Source organism: Embiotoca jacksoni, unplaced genomic scaffold (genome assembly GCF_022577435.1).
Source record: "Embiotoca jacksoni isolate LCO1_2020_lvr unplaced genomic scaffold, fEmbJac1.0.p SCAF_28, whole genome shotgun sequence".
Classification (NCBI taxonomy): domain Eukaryota; kingdom Metazoa; phylum Chordata; class Actinopteri; family Embiotocidae; genus Embiotoca; species Embiotoca jacksoni.
In genome coordinates, this window is record NW_027185379.1 from 1,671,063 (window position 1) to 1,689,158 (window position 18,096).

The window sequence follows — 18,096 nt, forward strand, 5'->3', positions numbered from 1 at the left end:
AGCAAGAAGCACAGCAGCACCACAGTCCATTTTTGTTTTTCAGCTATGCTGAACAGATCTCCTCCCTGTGCACAAGTATCCAGCATTTCTGCACTTCTCTTGATTCGATCTGCCTGTCCATTCCTCGAAGGGCAACACTGACGGGTACATGTGTGCATACAGTTCGTCCACCAGCGAGAGGCAATGCTGCAGTCTCTTCCACACCAGATCAGTCTTGCCTTGAATTGAGGCACATGTTGACAACTGGAAGCATCAACAATTTTTAGATTTTATGACATGCACAAAAATGTGATGTGGTGTTACATAACCCTGTTTTTAAACAATGCGTGTCATGATTGTGATAATCTCTGCTTGCTTAAGTCGGCAGAGAATAAAATGTACTGAAAACATTAACTGTTCCAGATACTCTGTATTCGATTAATCCAGTGGGAGTCATACCAGCGAATGCCTCAGTGTGATGCAATACTCTGGGTGAACTTGATTTGTGGTTATAGCCGGTACCGTATTCCCAAACTAGCTCCAGAAAAGATGCAGCTGCTCACTCAAAATTTAATCTATTTTCTATAGACATTCTGTTTTCGCTCAGATGTGAATGAAATAAAACTTTAGAAATCCTGATTGTTGTTTTTTTGGACATGAAATGACCAGGACACAAAACCTGTTTTGAAGCCAGAGGAGACTGTAAAGTCTGTGAGACAGAGATGCTCAGACGAGACGGCTAAAAACAGCTGAAGAAACAAAAGCTCACAATCTGGCACTCTCACATGTATCCGACAAAACAAAACTGTTTACACAGCTGAAGTAGCTAACCAATCCCAAAACACCTCGAAAAGGGAGAAACTGCAGAGAGAGCCACTTCATTCTAAACAACTCAACAATCACAAGCAAAGACATGAGGAACAATGGAGAGAGGTGGATGAGGGGAAATAAACCATCCCTAACCGGCAGAAAGTGGGTTTCTGAGAAGCTCACTGGCTCATAAACTCGAGCTCAAGGTCCAGGGGAGCCGGTGCAGCTCGCCTGTCGGCACAACAAGATCTATCTCAGCTGTGTGGCCACAAGCTCATCAGCAAAATCCAGTCTGCACACACCAGCAGCTTCTCTGACAAACAACAGCAACAATCAGAGCGAGCAGTTGTTGTTTTTTAAGCTGTCGTGTCTTGACATGCTTCAAACAGTTGACTGATACGTAGGAAAGGAAAACAGCTTTGGCTTTATTCCTGATGGAGTTTAACTTGATTCCGGTATAAAGTAGAAATATATAAATCTGTAATCTTCTACTTAAATTAAAGCTGTATCCTGATTTTTTTTTTTTTTTTAAGAGTCACAACACATAAATATAAGTATATAGGCTAGCTATAACTTGGGGCTCTCTTCTTTGTCCAACTTTAAGGTGTCACTTAAATGTCAAGTCTACCTTCCTATTTGAAGATTGTATTAGCAGGCAAAGGTGGCAAGTGCAAAAATTTATATAAATATCCATATTTTCTGCAAGTGCTGTCTTGAAGAAGAAGAAAGCCTTGTCCTTCAGGACAGCCACTGATGCAAAAACCACAGGGATCCTCAGCATGCGCCTTCCAGTCAGGATGAACAGCAGCCACCATAAATTTCTAGAATTTAATCTGGGTGACTGATCAGGAAAATGCATTGATTTCCTCCATTAATCATCTCAAGAGAGTCTGTATGGTATCGACCAGCACGTCTGTGCGGTTAGAAAGGCTGACTGAGGAGGCAATCATTGCAGAGGGAACATGTCTTTGTAGAGAGTGCAGCACCATAGATTTTGTTGGGGCCATAATAACCATTATTTCCCCCAACACAATGCCAGCCAATACTGCCTCAAAATGGCCGAGGTTTATGTCGCAAATGCAGGGGAGAAAAAAAACGCCCCTGATAACTACCTTGAATGGCACACAATAGTGCCAGGAGGAGACGTCTTGTTAAAATGTTTTGTGTCATGGTTGCTTCAACAGTGAGCAGGAATACTTGTGTTTACTCTCTGAAAGGCTGTTTGCTCTGAAAATAGGTGCATTGTTATCCAATGACACAAATGTTTGACACTGCAGGCGTCAGAATCCAGGGGCAGTAAGTGGTGAGCCAGCAGGAAAATAGGACATCAGGTAGGGGAGCGTGCACGTGTGTGAGTGGGTGTGTTTGTTCAGGAGGACTTACATTTGGGCCATTTGGGTTTAACAAATTGACTCCTGGGTGGTGCTATAGTGGTTCAAAGTGTATTACAGACTACAAGCCTGTCAAAATAAGACATTGACAGACTGAGCAGGAACTGGGACCTGCTGGAAGAGGGGGGGGGGCATCCTGTTGACACAGGAAAAGCTCCAGTTTGAATACATTGTTAAAGGATTTCTTTTTCTCTAATATACACATACACAGCAGGCTGCGCACTGTTTATGGTCCATTGCAGAGGTCCTGTGTCCCCAAAGGCCTGACTAAGCGCTAGTTGTCTTTGGTTTGATCTCTGCAGCAAACCCTGCTATAATCACTGCTATCATTCTCGTTACAGGACAATCTGGGCACGACAGTGTTGAGCTCATCCAACAAACTGCAATCAGTACTTAGAAATGAAGTGAAGAACGACCTGAAAGCAAGCTGATGAATATTTTACAAGATCTAACGTGCAGACAAATTTCAGCATTAGAAACTATGTCAAAAGCAACAATAAATCTATAAACTCCTTCATTGTAAACTGGGATGATCTTGGCTGGTAGAAGTAGTCAAACCCTTATCGACATATTTCACATCAAGCGAGATAAAGCAGTGTATTCGTTAGAAGATCCGCAAAGCTCAGCCGTAAGTGCTTCATGTGAGGAGAGGAATAACAAGAAATAATGAGGCCGAAAAGATTTGCTTTATGCATGATGAACCCACATTAGCGTTTAGACCCAAATCAGACAAACCTGGCACATAAAAAAACCAGAAAACATTTCATATCACATACCTCAATGTAGCCGGCCAACGCTGGAACCACAATGCCCAAAATAAGAACAGATATCGCTGGGACTGAACCCATCTTCCAGGATCTCCGGTTATGCTACTATAAAGAACTTATATCCTGTGAGCTATATTTGTAAGGAGACGTCCGGGAGAATAAAGAGCAAACCAAGTCCTGGGAATAATCTGAGAATCTATCCGGGGGAGCGAGACGAGTCCTGCTCCGCTTGTTTTGTTACCCGAGCTCGACAGAAAATGTTGGAGGGGGACTGAGCGTCGGTCTCCTCTGGAAATGTGGCTTGTGTGTCTGTGGCTTGTGGCTCTGCCTCTGCTGCCTCCTCCCTCCCCTGGTCCGTCTGATCCAGCGCGCACTGCGCCACCAGGCGGCCTGCTGCACTCACCGTCCTCCACCAAAACAAACCACACTGGGCTCCACAGCTGACGCAAGTTCTCCATATTTTACATCTTTATACTCACCACATTTTAGAGGAAAATATTATGAGCCCTTCTCCACTGTATGTATTGTAATAAGCTGATGAAGCTACATTTTTGCAAGTTAGGTTTTTAAAACGTAACGCACGACAAACACAAGTCTATAGATAAAGTAGACAAATTACAAAAATGCCAGAGGCGTCTGTATAAGAATTGAATGAATTATTAAACAATATTCTAACAGTAGCAAATCTGCATAACACACTTGATGATTTTTATTTTAACGATGATACACACAACCCTTTTACTCAACGCTCTAAGTGGGTTCAGTCTGACTACAATTAAACATTAATGGTAAATCTTTTTATAAAATAGGAGAAGCTTTCAGAACCTTAACAAAACTAAAAATATCAATACAATGGAGAAATATACTCCACTGCAGGCAAAAACTTAAAACGTGTCAATATGTTATCAGCAAAATTTACTAAAGTATCAAAAGTTAAAGTAAGCTTTCTAGCCCTGTGTTATATGACCACATTTTAATTATTTTATTTTCATTACTGATGCATTAGAGGGAGCAAATATAGGTAACTGTATTACTTTTTTTTTGCGGGTATCGCTAGTTTTAAACTTTATTTGAACTAATGTAGCTATTTTGATTGGTTCCGATTACAAAGCATCTTATTATATAAGCTGGTCATATTGTTTAGGATGTACAGTAGACTAATGGGGATAACAGCTGTCAAATATTTTCAGTCAGTTACAATATTTCTCTTTAAAATGTATGACAGCTTAAGCATAAAGTCGCTACATCACTTAAGGGCAGTACCATGCAGGCTTTTGTTTGTACTTTTACTTTGTGGTATTGCTGCCTTTACTTCAGTAGAGGACCTGGATACTTTTTTCAGCAGTGCTGAGCTGAATGTCAAAATATTGAAACTTCCATGAGGCACATTGAAGGGCTTATTAGATTTAAATTAGTTTTATTCATGCGATTCTTCTATTTTTTGAAGCCAATGTGATTGAAAAAGTTACACACAAAAACCCCATTGACCTTTTGAGATTCAATTTTGACTTTCTAGAGTGTCATTTGTATTTCTCACTGATGGTTTAATTGAATAAGCATCATGTAAATTTGATCTTTGCTTCAGGCAGGGTACTCAGATTGGTTATTAATTTTTGAAATGTGTTACAATGCGTTTAAAATGTTTAGATTCATTTTGGGATGTGTCAATTTGATCCCCAGATACTGAAGTAAAACACCTCAGGATAAAACAGCAGAGAATTAATTTCCTCTTTAAAAAAAGAAAAGAAAAAAGGAGAGAGAATATAGGTCAAAGTCTAAGTTTTACTTTGACTGTTTGAAATAAGTAGACTGGAACACATTGCTCATTTTCAATTAGCAATGCCTCTCTATTTATTTATTTATTTTAGCTGAAGGTATCAAATACCACATATCTGTTAAGTTTGCAGATGTGTTTAAAACTAACTGACAGCTGTCATTTATAAGTATCAATAAAACAAATTTAGACCCTTAATTCAGTACTTTGTTGAAGCCAGTTTGGCAGCAGTTACAACTATTGAGTCTTCGTAGGTAAGACTCAACAAGCTTTTTAGTTTATTCCATTCTTCCTGTAGATCTTGTCCCTGCTGCAGAAGCCTCCCTACGGCATGTTGCCACCACCATGTGTCACTGTAGAGCCATATGATCAGTGGCTCCTCATGTTTGCCAGACGTAATGCTTGAAGTTCTACTCAAAGAGTTAAATCTTTGCCTCCTCAGATCAAATATTATTTTTCTACGTGCTCTCGTAGTCCTTTAAATGCTGACTCCACGCACTCTGTCATGTGCCTTTGGCTCCAAGTGACCTCCACAGCTCCTCTCCCATAAAGGTCAGATTGATGGAGTCCTGCTGAGATGGTTGTTTTTTTACAGCATGTTCTCCCATCTCTGCAGAGAACTTTGTAGATTGGCTGTTGAGGTCTTGTTCACCTCCCTGACTAAGAAGCTATTTGATTAGTTTCTTCGACTGGTCACATGTCCAGTTCTAGAAAAAGACCTGGAGCTTTTAACCTCCTTACATTTCACAATTATTGAGATCACTATGCTCTTAGAAACACTGAAAGGTTTCAAAATGGTTTTACACACATTGCTTGGCAATGTCCTTGGACTTAATGACTTATTTTTTGTCCTTAAATGTGGATTGTGGCACCTTATATACACAGATGTATCCAATTAATTAAATTGGCCCCACTGGACTCCAATGAAGTTCTGGACAGAGCACAGGGATAATTAAAGCAAACAGGATGCCACTGACCACAAACTGAAGAGCTCCATGCTTTTATAAGAGACATTTCAGTTATATTCAATTTAGAAAACTGTCTGAAAACACAATTTCACCTTGTTAACGTGATATTGAGAGAGGACTGAGTGTGGGTTTTATCCATTTAAAAATAGATTACAGCACAATACATTTTTACAAAAACCGAAGGAGAATAACATTGAAAGAAGGACTTATAGAGATAGTGGATAGAGAGATATTTTGTTGTGTTTTATTTTTTATTTTTGCTTCTTTTTGTACCGTAGGTGGACTTAAAGCTTGTCCTTGAATTTTCTTTGAATAAAAATCCATAGTTTTATATTTACCAGACCTGTAGAACCACGAGAGTTTGTTTCCCTCCAGTGGCCATGCTGAGGAACTGTGTATCAAAGTCCACAAGTCAGCATCAATGCAGAGATGGCAGACTACTAAGTTTTCCGGTAATTACCTTCAAAATACCCGGTCACAACTGAAACAAACAGAAGTGGCAGAATAATCTGAAAATATTAATAAGCATCAATGTCTTAGCTGAAGAATGTTCCCTTGTAGCTATTAAGTTTAACACAATATTTTCATGACGATTTGTTTTGTTTATTGGTTTGGTCACTATAATTTGAAAATATAAACCGCAATTTTTAGAAAACTCTAATTTTTGTCTTTTAAAAGAAAACCTTTTTTTTTTTCATTCAAATATAAAAAATATTTTAAAACATGGCAAAATGCTAAAAGGAAATATGGGTCTCGATCAGAAAACACCTCTTTGAACATGTAATTCAATTGGACGAGCTCAGGATATAAATTTTGTGATTGGCTGGAAATGCAGCATCTAAAAAGTTAAGAATTATCACTAAACAAACGTTAGCGTTGACAATATTGAGTCGTCAAACATTTGATAGAAAGCCGCCGAATATGTCAAATTTTTTGTAAACATGTTTTAAAAAGCCTCCGTTTCTTTTGCTCCGAAATAAAAAACAAACAAACCCACCAATCAGAAGCCACGCTCCTGAGTGTTGCTAGGCAGATTATGTTAATATATGCAATGCAGCCATCTCTGCAGCTACCATTCTGAGGTAAGAACAACTTGGACGTTTTCTACAAAATGTAAGAAACCCGGGGATTGATTAACGAGCACTTCTGTAGCGTGACTGCTCCGTAGTCTTTCTGTTGATGTACATTAAACGTGTGGGTTGTTTTAGCGCGTGTGTACCGGCAGAAAATATATATTTTCCCCGTAGGTCTCTTCGGATGGAGCAGTTGTTGTTAGTCCCACCCAAAATGGAGCCCGTTCTTCCTTGTTCACGGCAGACTTGAAGGGCTGGACTCAACTAGAAATGGGGGACGGGTGGGTCTTCCCAAATAATACGGGCCTTTAGCGCTTCCAAACCACTATTGTTAAAAATGTCAAAATGCAGCCCGTGCTATGCGGTTTGACAACAAATGTTTGTCTCAATGTGCGGCCTTACATGAGGACTATATGGCCGTAATGCTCATGTTGCGGCGCAGTAAATGCCCGGGTTTCTACAGCGCAGGTTTTTGTGGTATGGTCCGGTTGGGACCGAGAACCTGCGGGGTTAAAATAGGGGGGAATTGAATTTATTATTGATTATACCAACTCGATTTGTGAATGAGTTTGCAGAGTCTTGATTTTTCACCGTGGTTTTTCCTGCCTTCGGTTGCGGTTGTATTTAGACGCCGTTTTCCGGGCGGCCTCTCGAGCGAACCGCCTTTTGCTCCGTACCCCCGCTGAGAGTCCCGTGTGAGCGCTCTGCTCACGAAGAGGCACGCTGCTTTATTTTGGCCAGCATGCCCTGTCAGCCGGGCGGAACTGTGTCCGGAGATTCAAAATCTCCGTTTCAGATGGCGTGTGTCGGGTTGACTCCAGTGCCTCACCGCTCAGAGGTTGGCTGCTGCAGTGCCACACAGCTTCCACGACACAGATGAAGTCCAGTATATAAAACGACACTGATAAATAGGTGTGACAGCAGAGGCATCCATTCATAAATATCCCCAGGCATATCCACATTTATGTAGAAATAACATCAAATCTGTGTTGCACTATGATTTGATACCATCTATGACCTGTCGGTCTCGTTCTTTTTAAAATCCAAAACCAGCCACCTGTATTTTACTTTTTTTTTTTTATAACCTGTTATCAAACACTATGTTCTGTGACTCCAATTAAAATCACATAAATCCTTTTATCTGTGTGCATTGCAGGTGTCCCTGGCTGCCAGAGGAGAGAGGTGATCAGTGAGGTGGTTTGTGACTGCGCTGCCATGGAGACAAAGCAGGAGCCCTCAACTGTGTGGAATCAAACTAACAATGATTCCAGCAACACCACACAGGTCTACCCTCCTGTTTCAACTTTGTGTAAACTGTTAGATTAGAGTTGCAAGTTGTTAACAGATGAAAGTTGCTTAATAACATTAAACGAGGAAGAATTTTGTCTCCCCAAATGCATCTCTCACTTTTATAGTTCTGGTGAATAGAAAGGAGTGGGACCATCCAAGTACCCATCAAAAGTTATGTGGATGTCATGATGCTTGCAGGTGGTCAGAAGCTTATGTGTTGTGCATAAATGTGTTGCAGGTGCATTTTGAAGGTGGCACTGTGGCTCAGATTGTGTACAGTGGAGACCAGGCGGACCGGGGACAGCAGCAGGTGGTTTATACCGCAGATGGGAACTCTTATACCTCGGTGGAGTCTGCAGAGCACACGCTGGTCTACATACATCCTGCAGAAGGCACTCAGGTGAGAAGGGGTCTTGTTTAAGGGAAAATATTTTAAGCTCACATTTCGATCTGTAACTGTAACTGTAAAAATACATGTTCACGTGATTTGTTTTTCATTTGTCTTTCAGACTGTTTTTGGTGATCAGCCTCAAGTGGCTTACATCCAGCAGGATGGTACTACTCAGCAGGTAAGTGTACCAGCGGTTGTCGCAATGCACGCTCACTGTGTGCTGCATTGTTATTTTTTTACATACCCATAAAGCAACTGCATCTCATTTGTAGGTAACAGTTCTGCTGCCCAGTGGGCAGAACATGAATGCTGCCAATCTGCATGTTCTCAGTAACGTAGCCGATGGTCCACAAGCTATCCTGGAGCCAGTTTCCCAGGTGAGGACACAGTGTTTGTCTGCAGCGGTTTAGATTTCCCAACAAGTAAAACAAAACACGAGTCTGTTCTCTCTTTTAGCACATATTCTAGCAAATAGTAGAAACACAAGTCGATTTTTTTAATGTTGCGTTTACACAATGTCATACCTCCATTTCCAATGGACTGATTTAAGCAAAACAATTTCTGAGTGTTGTCTGCATAAAAATAAACAGAGCAGCTGAGTGAACACTGACTCTTGTGAAATCATCACACACACACACACAGGAGCAGCTGTCAGTCTCCAACTCGCTCACATCCATGGCTGACATCGCAGACCCTCCCACCAGTCCCCTCGGGGCCACAGACTCCACAGATGATTCCGATGAAGATGAGGACGAAGACTCTGAAATGGATGACTGGGAGCCACGTCAGCCTCAATCGTTCAACCCTCACAGCCTGTGTGAGTGAACCCCTCCACAGTCGTCTGTCAAGCCTGTCACTCATGTAGAGCAGACAGCAGATGATGAAAAGTAAAGAGTCCTTATCACTGAAATTACAGATGTTCTGTTTTGAATTTGCACACTACACAAACTGGGCCATAAAAAGATATCCGTATACTTAAATGGATAAATCATTAACGTTAAATTGAGATGAAAAACTTTTTTTCTTTTATATTTTTACAAATTAAGTCTCAGTCGGTTAACACTAAGACCAGGTTACTCTATTATGGTGATGAAAAAATGTGTCCTTTTTGTGTCCACTCAGGGTGCGAGGAGTGTAATAACGTCAACCCCTCAGTCTGTCTGAAGCACGGCCCTTTGCACCCCATCCCCAACCGGCCGGTGTTGTCTAAGGCAAGAGCGAGCCTGCCGCTCGTCCTCTACATCGATCGCTTCCTGGGTGGGGTGTTCTCCAAGAGGCGCATCCCAAAGCGCACACAGTTTGGTCCCGTGGAGGGATCACTGGTTCCACAGAGTGGACTGCAGGACGACTACATTCACTTGAAAGTAAGTTGACACTGTGCTGGACTAATTTCTATTGGATTTCAATTGGTTGATTGCTTTGAAACTGATCTTTTTAGCAGTTGGTATTTTGGTGTACAGCAAAATAAAAACAATCCAGCAGCACAGTAGATTTTAATGTTGAAATACATCCATCTTCTGGCATTTTTTTTGTATTGTAAAGAGACTTTATTCCATTATACGTGACACCTTGGTGCATAAGACATTGTGATATTGGGTAGGGATACTTCTTGGCCGGAGGAAGTGACTTGAAGACTGTGACTCCCATAGTAATCACACTATAATCTACACTTTACAAATAATTAGAATTTTGATTTTAACTAGAGCATTCTAACACAGAAAACAACAGAAATGTATTTTTGTGATTGAGAAGTGCAAACTCAGGAGGATGTTATATGTGTGGACAAATATTTCAATTCTATTTCTGACCTTGTTTTGCCTTATGTCTCAGCTGTGCCTGCTGGATGCAGAGAAGGGTGGAGAGAAGTCTGATGACGCGTGGTTGGACCTTTCTGATGAGGACAGCTGCAACTGGATGATGTTTGTACGACCTGCTCAAAATCACCTGGAGCAGAACTTGGTGGCCTATCAGTACGGCGCCGAGATATTTTACACAACTATCAAGAACATCCAACCCAAGCAGGAGCTTAAGGTCAGTGCTGTGTGGTGCAGCCACAGAAACAGCAGAAACTTGAGCTACAAGGACATTGAAAAAGAGGATATTTGAATAAGCGACTGAAGTTTGTGTTTTTAATGAGATTTTCTCCCGCAGGTGTGGTATGCAGCGTCATATGCAGAGTTTGTAAATCAAAAGATCCATGATGTTACAGAAGAAGAGAGAAAAGGTGAGTCTCGGCACTCTATTCTTACTTTGCTTGATATTAACACCACGTCTCAGCCTTTCTGTCCAATTACAACCTGCTGCAGGGTTAGAACATGTCAGTTGTCGTAATCAATTGTTGTCACTTCCTCTTTGTTTTTCGTCAGTGCTCCGGGAGCAAGAGAAGAACTGGCCTTGTTATGAGTGCAACCGTCGCTTTGTGAGCTCGGAACAACTCCAGCAACATCTCAACATGCATGACGACAAGTTGAACTCTGTTATCAGGTGAAACCACTTTCCATCAACTCAGCTCATGTTTGCCCTTTTACTTCGACCACATTCGAGCTCACATTGAGCCGTTTACTTTGACTCTCCTCACTCAGATCCCGAGGCCGGGGCCGAGGAAGAGCCAGGAAGAGATTTGGTAAAGGAAGAAGACCTGGACGCCCACCTAAATTCATACGTTTGGATCAACCGGTAGACACCGGTGGGGACAAGACAACAGTAAGGAACACAAATATATTATGTGATGGTTAACTGATTAGTTGGTAGTTAGAGAAATTTTAAGGTTGAGAATTTAGATAATTTACACAGATCGGATGTATTTTAAAGATCAAATATTACTTGAAAAGATAATTGACAGATAAAGCTACAATGAAACACACAAGGACTAAAATAGTTTTTTCTGACCAGATAATTATTTTTAAAATGATTATTTTGCAATGATTGTTTTTATCAGGAAATGCTGGAATTATCGGAGAAGCCGATGGAGGAGCATGTCGAAGGAGCTCAGAACGGGCTGAAGGTGGTGGAGATGGAGATGGAGATGGAGATGGAGATGGAGGCGGAGGCGGAGGCAGAGGCTGGGACTGAAGCAGAGGGTCAGCTTATAGCTGCTGCTGGGGAACCGGTCCCAGAGTCCCTCACACCGCCCTCCAGTACGGACCTGCCTGTTCCACTAAAGGAGGACCCGGTACAGAGCAGCCAATCAGAGACTCGTGTCACGTCACAGGACATGCGTCGTGCCAAAAGGATACGGGTAAGACTGGGGACTCCCTGTTTACTGAAATAAAACACTTTATTTGATTTTGTTTATTTGGTGTCATAGTGGCTGTACTTTGCTTTACAACGATGTGTCTCTCTTCCTCAATGCGTGCTTCCCTCACAGATGGATGTGCAGGTAGGTGGAAGCTGGAGGATGGCAAAAAGCACAAAATTCAAAGATTGTTTTTGTCATTTTCAACAGTCTTAGTGTTAATGTGACATCTGAGGACATGGCTTGTACTGCACACTCCATTGCATCTATCAGCTTCTGCAGATCCATTTCAGACAATACCGATGGGGGTTTTCTGCCATTGTTCTTTTGCTCTCTTTTCTATCTTAGAACGCAGCGCTGCAGCATCTTTTCATCAGGAAGAGTTTCCGTCCGTTTAAATGCTCCTGCTGTGGCAAGGCCTACCGGGAAAAGGACAAGCTGGATCAGCACCTGCGGGTCCACGGTCGGGACGCCTACAACTTTTCCTGCCACATTTGCAGCAAGAGCTTCATGAGTGACTCGGCCCTTGAGGACCATCTACTGGTGCACACAGAGAACCGCTCCTATTCTTGTCTCTTATGCCCAGAAACCTTTGAAAGGCTGGACCTGCTCAGAGACCACGTCGGGGTGCATGCTGTGGACGGCTGCTTCACCTGTCCTTCTTGCAAGAAGACTTTTACTGACTTCATCCAGGTTAGTAAACGTACCGTGTTAATACTGTGAGTTTAGAGCAACTATACAGGGTTTATAGTTCTATTTCAAGCAGACTGTTTTCTTCAATTAGTAGTTTGGTCTCTTTAATCGTGTAACAGGTCAATCAGCCTCTTTTAAAGAAAAGACAAAAAACATGAGAGGAGACACGGATGAAAATAATTGCTAAGAATGGCGAAGGTTGATGCTACAAGACAGTCCTGAAGCTGCCTGATGCTCCTGTGACCACATACACACAAACTGTGCATATAAATACATTCACAGTCTCAGACTACAAAATGTTGTCATCCTTAGGTGAAGAAGCATATACGCTGCTACCACTCAGAAAAGATCTTCCAATGTCCAGACTGTGAAAAGGCCTTCTGCCGACCGGACAAGCTGCGTCTGCACATGTTGCGCCACTCTGACCGCAAGGACTTCCTGTGCTCAACATGTGGCAAACAATTTAAGGTAAGATCAACACGGAGGGATAACAGCGTTAGTTTTTGTTTTTAATATGTCAGTTCTTATGTGATGTTTATTTTTCTGTGACATTAAGAGAAAAGATAAGTTGCGGGAGCACATGCAGCGTATGCACAATCCAGACCGAGAGGCCAAGAAGGCTGACCGCATCCATCGCTCCAAAGCCCTCAAACTGAAGGTGCCCACCACCGACTTCGAGAGCTTCATGTTCAAATGCAGAGTTTGCATGATGGGATTCAGACGCAGAGGAATGCTGGTGAGCTGCAACTCCACAGACAGATTTGTAGTTGATATTGAATTGCGGTACGCTTAGCTTTATTTTTCTGGTTACAGGTTAATCATTTGTCCAAGCGTCATCCAGAGATGCGTATCGATGATGTGCCTGAGCTAACGCTGCCAATTATCAAGCCCAACAGGGACTACTTCTGCCAGTATTGTGACAAGGTTTGTTCCCCCCATTCTGTTCACAGTGAGTGTAATCCAGTGTCACTGGGAACATATATACTTAATGTAACATGCAAACGTCTGCTTTACTTGACAAACTCTGGATCTGATCAGAGGAGTGCAGCTTTCAGTCTGTCAGTGAGTCTATTTCAGAAACTGATCTCTCTGCAGGTGTATAAGAGTGCCAGTAAGAGGAAAGCTCACATACTGAAAAACCACCCAGGGGCAGAATTGCCTCCCAGCATCCGAAAGTTGCGTCCGGCCGCTCCTGGTGAGCCGGACCCCATGTTGAGCACACACACTCAGCTGACTGGCACCATCGCCACTGCTCCGGTCTGCTGCCCACACTGCGCCAAACAGTACAGCAGTAAGGTCAGTGCGAAGCTTTATGGAAGAAGATGTTTGCTCTCACTGAGATTGATTGCAGCACTGTGCTGGCAGTCATTTTGAATAAAAAAGGATTTTTCTGTGCCCTTGATTCTCAGACTAAGATGGTGCAGCATATCAGGAAAAAACATCCGGAGTTTGCCCAGATGGCCAACAGCATCCAGACGCCACTGACAACAGCTGTAATCAGTAGCACTCCTGCAGTCATCAGTGCAGATGGCACCACAGCGGAGGCTGTCGTGGTAAGAAAGGATACTGTTCAATCTTACAGACATATGTTAGACTCAACATATTATTATATTCGAGTAAAATCGGTAATACAGGGAACAAAGTTACATAATGCATCAACAGGTCCCTGATGTTCTGTTGGGCCGCATGTGTCTCAGGACATCTGTCCTTTGTCATCCCTCTCCCTCGTCGTTTCCTTTTCAAAACAGGACATGGCCCAAATACGCTGACAAAATATATGTCACATTCAGCATAGCATCACTCATAGTGAATAACAACAAGTTAAAGTGATTCTTAAATGAATGTCGATAAACTACGGAGGAACACAATGAAAGTTTCAGTTTATATACAATATAATAAACTGTATCTATGAATTATTTTCTCCACAGACCACTGATCTGCTCACTCAGGCCATGACAGAACTTTCTCAAACGCTGACCACAGACTACAGAACGGCGCAGGGAGACTACCAGAGGATCCAGTACATCCCCGTCTCTCAGGCAGGAGGCAGCCTGTCCCAGCCGCAGCACATTCAGCTGCAGGTGGTCCAGGTCGCTCCGGTAAGATGTAAGATCAGATCTACGCAGGTTCTTTTTTTTTTCCACAACAACATCCTGCCTCACAACCACAATTATACAATTTAATAACTGGGAGCTTCCTGGTGCAACCACAAGTCTACTCCCTGCAGCCAGTAGGACTTAACATGAGTTTATACATCATAGTAGTTGAAGGAAAAAAGAAGAACTATTTTTCCGCGTTCCCTAATTACATTTTCCATCTTGTTTTAGGATTTTAACTCGCCTGTCTCTCTCATGTGGCTCACTTTAAGAGATAAGAGGGTTTGACACTTATATGTAGGGAAGGAAATAACAAGCAGTAAATTACTGCTTTGCCGCTTAGGTTTGTCTGGTAAACTACCTTTCACTTCCTGGTGTATTTTGAACATTTGGTGGACAAGTAAAATAGTGTTAGTCACTTTCTCTTTGTTCCACAGGCATCCTCCCCACATTCCCAGCACCCAACAGTAGATGTGAGCCAGCTGCATGACCCCCACGGCTACAGTCAGCACTCCATCCAGGTTCAACACATCCAAGTATCTGAGCCCTCAGGCACTGGACAAAGTGCAACCCAGGTAAACCCACAGCCTACTGTTAGGTTGATGAATAATTCGAAGTAATCAAACTCAAATCTCATTCTATATTTATAGTCTCTAAGGCCAGTGGGTAGTTTTGAAACTGCTAGTAAAGTCAGAGATTTCTTCCTACATGTTCATGAAATCCCGCAATCCTCAAAATGATTAACCTTGAAAACAGGACACTTCATCAACTATCCTTTCTCCCTCCTTCAGGTCACTGGTCAACCTCTAAGTCCCACCTCCCAGCAGCCCAATCAGGAGCTGAGCCCTGCCCAGCTGACCCCCGTCACTTTAGCTCAGAGCCACACCCTCCAGCCAAGCAGCACCCAGCCGCAGGGGGCGGTGCAGCACACGTACATACCTGGAAACTGGAACTACCGAGGCTACCGTGAGTCCTGTTCCACTCTCAGGACCTGTTTGTTTTATTGTCTCGATACTGTATGATTACCAGTCAGGTTTACATGTAACGTCTTACCATTCCAGCATCTGAGATCCAGATGATGGCTCTACCTCATGCACAGTATGTGATAGCTGAGACCAGCACCCCTGCAACTGGAGTCGTCAACAACAACCAGGTGAAAACGGTGAGTAAACGCTGTCCAATGCCCGTCAGATGAAAAAGACAAAATACATGTCTTCTGAGTACAGACCTGTAATCTGTCACCTGATTGTTAAGTGAGTCTGATGAAGCACATTTGAGAAGATAAATTTGCTCTTCCATTACTTATGAAAATGTAGAAATAAATAACTGTTGCCCAGCATTCACATATTTTAGAAACCTGTCAGTATTGGTGCCAGACAGGAGTTACATCCTAGACGGTTAGAAATGATACGTGAGCCTTTATTCTGTGACGAAGCACACTGTCATCCCTGTAGACGCACTACGTTATCTCTGAGGGTCAGAGTGATCTGGAGACAAAACAGAGTGTTCCTCAGAGCGCCACCCAGGCCCACACCGAACATCTGGAGCAGCAGCCGACCAATCAGCAAACCACCACGCAGTACATCATCACCACGACCACCAACGGCAGCGGCACGAGTGAAGTGCACATCACAAAACCCTGAACTGGGCAGTGATGAACTTTGCAAATCCAGCGCAGACCCACGGACTGACCCTGCATGTCGTCCTCAGCAGCTCGTATGCACACGAGCGAACAAGTACACTGTCACATGCACATGGATATAGATTTATGTACATACAGAGATGAAATGGAGCAGCACAGTTTTATGTGTTTGTAAAGTGTTATGATCCTGAAGCAGGCGCTGCATTGCAAAATGACAGAACTTTGTGGAGAAAAAAAAAAAGTTAGTCAACAGAAAGGATGTGAAGTTTTGATTTTGAACAGGATGTTTAATTAAATTAAACAAATATGAACACTTGTTTTGAATACACGCACTGGGTTGTCTAGATTTTTTTTTCTTTTTCTTTTTTTTCGGGGAAACTGTTGGAACTGAGTGAGTGATGGGAGGCTCAGTCCTCACAGATTTCAATGCCCACTTTACATATTTGTAATGTTATAGATATTTCCTAAAGTATAGTATTTATAAATTAAAAGAAATTATGGACATTTTATAAAATGTCAAAAACAAGGCATCTTTGTCCGTACGCTCACACCATGAATGTTACTATACTGTTGCTGACATCTAATGTCATTGTTTTGGGCTTTAATTTCCTTTTTGCAATGTGGAGGAATTTTTATCCCTAATTTTCTAAAACTCAGAAGGAATTATTTACCAATAATTATTTGTCTTTGTCACGACCACTGCACCTGTGTTTTAATAGTAAAATTCTGAAAAGAAATCAAATATTATAATAGAGTTTATTTCGGCTTCTGTCCAAGGAGTGTTGGTTGTGTTCGTCCCCCTAAGTGCTAAAATCTACAATCTCTGATAGCGCTCTGCGAGTTGTAGCATAGATGTTAAAGCCTAGTTAAATGTAAATTAAATAAATGTAGTTTAACATAATTCATCACTATAAGTTTTTAAATCATAAGTGTGGCCCTTCGCTTACTTTATTTATTTTGGACTCTGTAAATATACAGTGGTGGATCATTTTGTGGGTACCCTTCCATGAAAAAAGGAAAAAAAAAACTTTCTTTGCAATAAGCTGAAACTCAAAAGCAATCGGCATTCATCATTGTTTATTCCATACCTAATATGGAAAGCAGACTTTGATTTGGATTTTTGATTCTACTGAATATTGCGAAGGCAATCATATGGTGCAGGTAGTTTGGTGCTGCTGTCTTGGATCTTTCTGACACGAGGCAGCACATTTCGCCCCTGAATGCCTCGAGAAGGCTACTGCACAATCCTCTCTGTGGGAATGGAGGAAGAAGAAGAGGGAAGGAGTGTCCTGCTCCAGTTGAACTCGGTGTCGAAGGTCATCGGTTTGATCCTGGGCTGGACCAAAGAAGTGAGGCTGTCCTTCAGCCAAAACAACACCTGTAACTTTCATACTAAAGTGAGTGTTTAAAAAAAAGGAACAATTAAACCTTTTCTTTTAAAAATTAGGCTTTTCATGATCTTAATTATTCATTTAGTTTTGGTTTGGTCTATTTAGGATCCGCGACTGTTCATTTTGTCATGAACATGCTTAACTTGGGAACAAATTATGCCCACTTTGATAGGGCCGGTTCAGGTTCATTGAGTCTTGATTTGTGGGAATGTTTTTCTTGTTCTATCTGCTAGAGGGCAGCGTGTCCTCAGAAAGCAGAAATGGGTTCCAGATCATCTTAAAACTGCGCTCGTTAAACATTACAATTAAAACAGACAGTGTTAAACTTGAATTATGTCTGAGCAGTAATGATTTAAATATGGGCTCCCATCCATTCACCTCCAGTAAACTCATTGCCACACAGATTACAACAGGCTGCTCTCATGGTGTGATCTAACAATAGCTCAGAGTGGCGGGGAGGGATGGTTTCTGGCCCTCGGTCCACCTGGGTGGTGCAGGGCTTGTCCTCTCAACACATTCTTGCATGTGAACAGAATGAAGGCAAAGCCACTACCTAAATAAAACAAGTCTTCTGGTGGAACCAGTTTAACAAGTTT

The 18,096-nt window shown here is 42.1% G+C and overlaps 2 protein-coding genes across 7 annotated transcripts in view; one reads left to right on the forward strand and one right to left on the reverse strand.

Moving 5' to 3' along the window:
• Positions 1-3,249, reverse strand: part of aplp2 (amyloid beta (A4) precursor-like protein 2) — a 51,957-nt gene extending 48,708 nt beyond the window's left edge. For 2 of the 5 annotated variants that reach the window (XM_069161140.1, XM_069161139.1), the window contains exon 1: positions 2,957-3,249. In XM_069161140.1, coding sequence (XP_069017241.1) covers positions 2,957-3,028 — 72 coding nt within the window. In that variant the 5' untranslated portion in view covers positions 3,029-3,249. The remainder of the gene's footprint in view (positions 1-2,956) is intronic. The other 3 variants (XM_069161137.1, XM_069161136.1, XM_069161138.1) reach the window with 2 other exon arrangements.
• A 3,496-nt stretch (positions 3,250-6,745) lies between these two features.
• On the forward strand, positions 6,746-16,437 carry prdm10 (PR domain containing 10). 2 transcript variants are annotated; one of them, XM_069161435.1, is made up of 23 exons: positions 6,746-6,771; positions 7,919-8,046; positions 8,291-8,452; positions 8,562-8,621; positions 8,716-8,820; positions 9,086-9,260; positions 9,566-9,807; positions 10,274-10,474; positions 10,595-10,667; positions 10,810-10,927; positions 11,026-11,146; positions 11,382-11,681; positions 12,027-12,371; positions 12,684-12,839; positions 12,928-13,107; positions 13,185-13,295; positions 13,467-13,667; positions 13,781-13,924; positions 14,300-14,470; positions 14,905-15,042; positions 15,259-15,433; positions 15,529-15,629; positions 15,922-16,437. In XM_069161435.1, exons 2-23 carry the CDS (start codon positions 7,978-7,980, stop codon positions 16,108-16,110), a joined length of 3,537 nt encoding a protein of 1,178 aa, XP_069017536.1. In that variant the 5' UTR covers positions 6,746-6,771; positions 7,919-7,977; the 3' UTR covers positions 16,111-16,437. The 2 variants fall into 2 exon arrangements, with proteins under 2 accessions (XP_069017536.1, XP_069017537.1); XM_069161436.1 differs by lacking the exon at positions 6,746-6,771 and adding an exon at positions 7,537-7,600.
• The last annotated feature ends 1,659 nt before the right edge of the window (positions 16,438-18,096 follow it).